The sequence below is a fragment of the Nestor notabilis genome, unplaced genomic scaffold (assembly GCF_000696875.1).
Source record: "Nestor notabilis isolate BGI_N333 unplaced genomic scaffold, ASM69687v1 scaffold13177, whole genome shotgun sequence".
In the NCBI taxonomy this organism is placed as follows: Eukaryota; Metazoa; Chordata; class Aves; order Psittaciformes; family Psittacidae; genus Nestor; species Nestor notabilis.
In genome coordinates, this window is record NW_009937893.1 from 1 (window position 1) to 3,537 (window position 3,537).

A 3,537-nucleotide genomic window follows, 5' to 3' on the forward strand; every position below is an offset into this window, starting at 1 on the left:
GGATCTGCCAATAGGGCTGGCCCAGCCCTATTAGAACTTTTACGTACTGTAGAGGGAGACTGTCCTGGGTTCAGCTACAGCAGTCATTTTATCTCTTTCTTAGTAGCTGGTAAAGTGCTGTGTTTTTTACTTTCAGCCTGGGAACAAAGCTGGTAACACCGATGTTTTTAGTTGTTGCTCAGTAATATTTACTCTGACCAAGGACTTTCTCAGTCTCATGCTCTGCCAGGGAGAAGGGGAAGCCAGGAGGAAGCAGAGACAGGACACCTGACCCAAACTGGCCAAAGGGTATTCCATACCACAGCACGTCATGCCCAGTATATAAACTGGGTAGAGTTACCCAGAAGGCCGAGATCGCTGCTCGGGTCGGGCTGGGTATCGGTCGGCAGGTGGTGAGCGGTTGTGTCCTCTCCCCTTGTTATTCCTCTTTTTATTATCATTGGTAGCAGTAGTGGTTTGTGTTATACCTTAGTTACTGAACTGCTCTTATCTCAACCTGTGGGAGTTACATTCTTTCGATTCTCGTCCCTGTCCCTCTGGGAGCAGGATGAGGAAGAAGTGTGGGGAGTGAGCAAGTGCCTGTGTGGTTCCGAGTTACTGGCTGGGCTTAAACCATGACAGTGCCTTTGTCTTGATAACAGGTTGAAGAAATAAGAATTTACACAAGACTGCAAAAGGTTCCTTAGAATAATTGTGAAGAATTTCCCTGGCCAAACTACTACTTTGTAACTTTAGTTAATGATTCAGTATTCATGTTGCAAAGTTGAAATTAGGCTATGACTTCAGTAATTACTAGAAGGGATATACAAAGAGTAAGATCCTAAGGATGTAAGTGGAAAGAGGTTTGCACTCTCACAGAACTAGCAAACTTACTTTGCTAAGTTTATATTACATGCTGTACACATTGTTTTGTAAAATTACATTACTTACATATTTTTAAGTGTAACCAATATAATAAGTATGTCTAATTAATGTTTTTAAAGTCACTTTTAAGCAGGAAGCTCAGCATTTATTTAACTTAAAAGGCACCTCCTGCATTCCATGGAGATTCTTGATATATTATTCTTGACAAAAAGAATATTCGTTAACATATGACTTTTCATACATCTTAACTTGGGGGGGTAAGTCTTTTTATCTGAGATTTAAAATGCAAGATAATTCTTACTGCAACCACTAGCTATAGTAAAAGTGTTGGGCCACAGCAACAGAAGCTAACCTGGGCTGCTGTGAGTCTTCCTTCCCACTCCCAATCCTAGATGTAGGTGCCTGGTTAAAGGAGGGTGGAACCAGAATAGTAGTATAAGCAAAATATAATATAATATTATGTTTGAAAGTGATTGAAAAAGACTTTGAAAATGGACATCATGCCTTGAAGGCTCCATGTGGTATTCTTCATGCTATTTATATACTTCTGTGCAAATCTAAGATTTAATTTAACAATGACAGAACCAAAAAGCTCAAGGTTCATCAGTTGAGATTAACAGGAAGACGATGACACAGGAGTGTAATTAGCTGCTTCTGTGACGACTGTAAGCTAGTAGCCTTTTTTATAATACTGGTTTTCACCGGGTTCCAAAAAAGATGAATCCGAGTGGAAGCAAAGATAGAAAATTGGTCTTACTGGGATAAGCCAGGGGAAAAACAAAAAAATAAAAAACTTACCTTACAGGAGAAGAATAAAAGAGCTTTTCTAGTTCAATTCACAAAATAAAGAAGCAGGGGGTATAAGATTGCTGTCTGCAAATGTACAGGAGGAATAAACACAAGGAAGACCTATTCTAAGGACAATACTGCATAACAATATATGGATCTGTGTTAGACATTAATAAATTTAGACTGGAAGTTAGGAGACAGTTTCTAAGGTACTAGAATAAACCCCAGTGGAATAGTAGTAACAAAAATAATTAGTTTTAAAACAGAGCTCAATGATATTAAAGAAATTGTATTATGTGGTTGTCTGAAATAGTAGGGAAGTATATTGAAGAAAAAACTGTCTATTTCTGTATTCTTACATGTCTGAAAATCAAAAATCAACCCCCGTTTTTTTCCTAGCTTTTTTTGTAACTAGTCTTTCAAATAGTAAAGGTTTACTTTTACTGTAGACTTCAAAATTATTATGTAAAATACTCTCCAATTTCCCTAAAGTTTTATGGTAATTTTTGGTCCAGTTTGCCTGAACAGAAACTGATGGTTAACATTCCAAACTGCACTGTAATTGTAAACATTTGTCCTTATTATTGTTCCAAAAACATTGTTAGACAATTAAAATTTACTTTGCCAATGAAAACATGAATACACTTGCCTAGTCCAGTAAAAGAAAATGGAACAATTTGGAGTGAACCCCTCACCAGTTCCAAATTTGGCACAGCTTGCAGTTCGGTAAGAAATACAATACATTGCTACGCATCACACTGAGTAAAGGATATACGCATTAAAAAGAAAATGTCCAGCTGGGAACAGCCTTAAATAATATAAACCAACCTGAAGAATATCAAACCTAAAGGATCAACTGTAAGAACTATACTAATTTCAAAATATAACTGTAGATTCTGTGCTAGTGACTTTAAAAAGATCTTGCATCTAATTGAACATTCAAGATTTAATAGTTCTTGAGAAAATCTTACCTTCTTTTTAGTACTTCCACCTTTCTCTGGAAGAGGAAAATGTTCTTCCAGGAATTCATCCAGAACAGTCAGTAGTTCTTTCTTATATGTCTTTAGTTTCAAGATCTTCTTTTTCTGCTCATGAAATGCTCTAGTATTCAATCTAATTATAGAAACATAGCAGTAGAATATGAAATTTAATAAAATAAATAAGAAGTTCTTAAGTAAAAAAATTCCTTGCTTTTTATTGTTATAAGTTCAACACCTTGAATCACAGGATATAGGCAGATAGTAGCAATATTTTCTGTGCTTCAAATATGGATTACTGAGTTATTTTTGATCTATTTAACAGAAGAAGGAGAATGGTTAAGTTCGTTTGCTCATTTGCTCTTGGTGATATTTAAATTTTTCACTATAAAAAAAAAGTGGAAATACCTTTTATCAGAAAGTTGTTCAACTTGGTTTTTTGTCTCCTCTTCAGTTCTACTAAGAGTATCTACTAACTGCTTCTGTTCTTCATACCACTGCTGTTCTCTGTGAAATGTGAAAAGCAGGAAATGTTGCAACAGATAAAACAGTTTTACTGGACAGTCAATAAACATAATGTGTCATGACAAAGCTTACAGCATTCTTAAATTCAAATTATTATATTACCTTTTCAGCTCTTCTTCCAGGTTTTTATTCTTTGACTGAATCATTGACAGCACAATTTCAAGATCATCCTTTACTTTCTGCAACTATAAAAAACTACAAGTAAACCTATGGTTTGCAGTAGCCCAGTCTATAATATTTGTTCTAGGTAAATTTACATCTGTTAATCTTCTAGAAGGCCAAAATTATCTGTAATTTCTTAAATACAGCTATAGAGTGACACACTATTTTTAAACCCAGTTGAGCTATTTAAAATTATACTGCCTCCAGTTGCTCATTTGTG

The 3,537-nt window shown here is 35.4% G+C and overlaps 1 protein-coding gene across 1 annotated transcript; it reads right to left on the minus strand.

Annotated features, from left to right (window-relative positions):
* Window positions 1-2,624: 2,624 nt before the first annotated feature.
* Window positions 2,625-3,334, minus strand: CENPK (centromere protein K; the record flags this gene model as incomplete). Its single annotated transcript, XM_010019062.1, has 3 exons — window positions 2,625-2,754; window positions 3,039-3,137; window positions 3,258-3,334. Coding segments are annotated over 3 exons (306 nt in total), but the record flags the coding sequence as incomplete, so codon positions are not given.
* Between the last annotated feature and the right edge of the window lie 203 nt (window positions 3,335-3,537).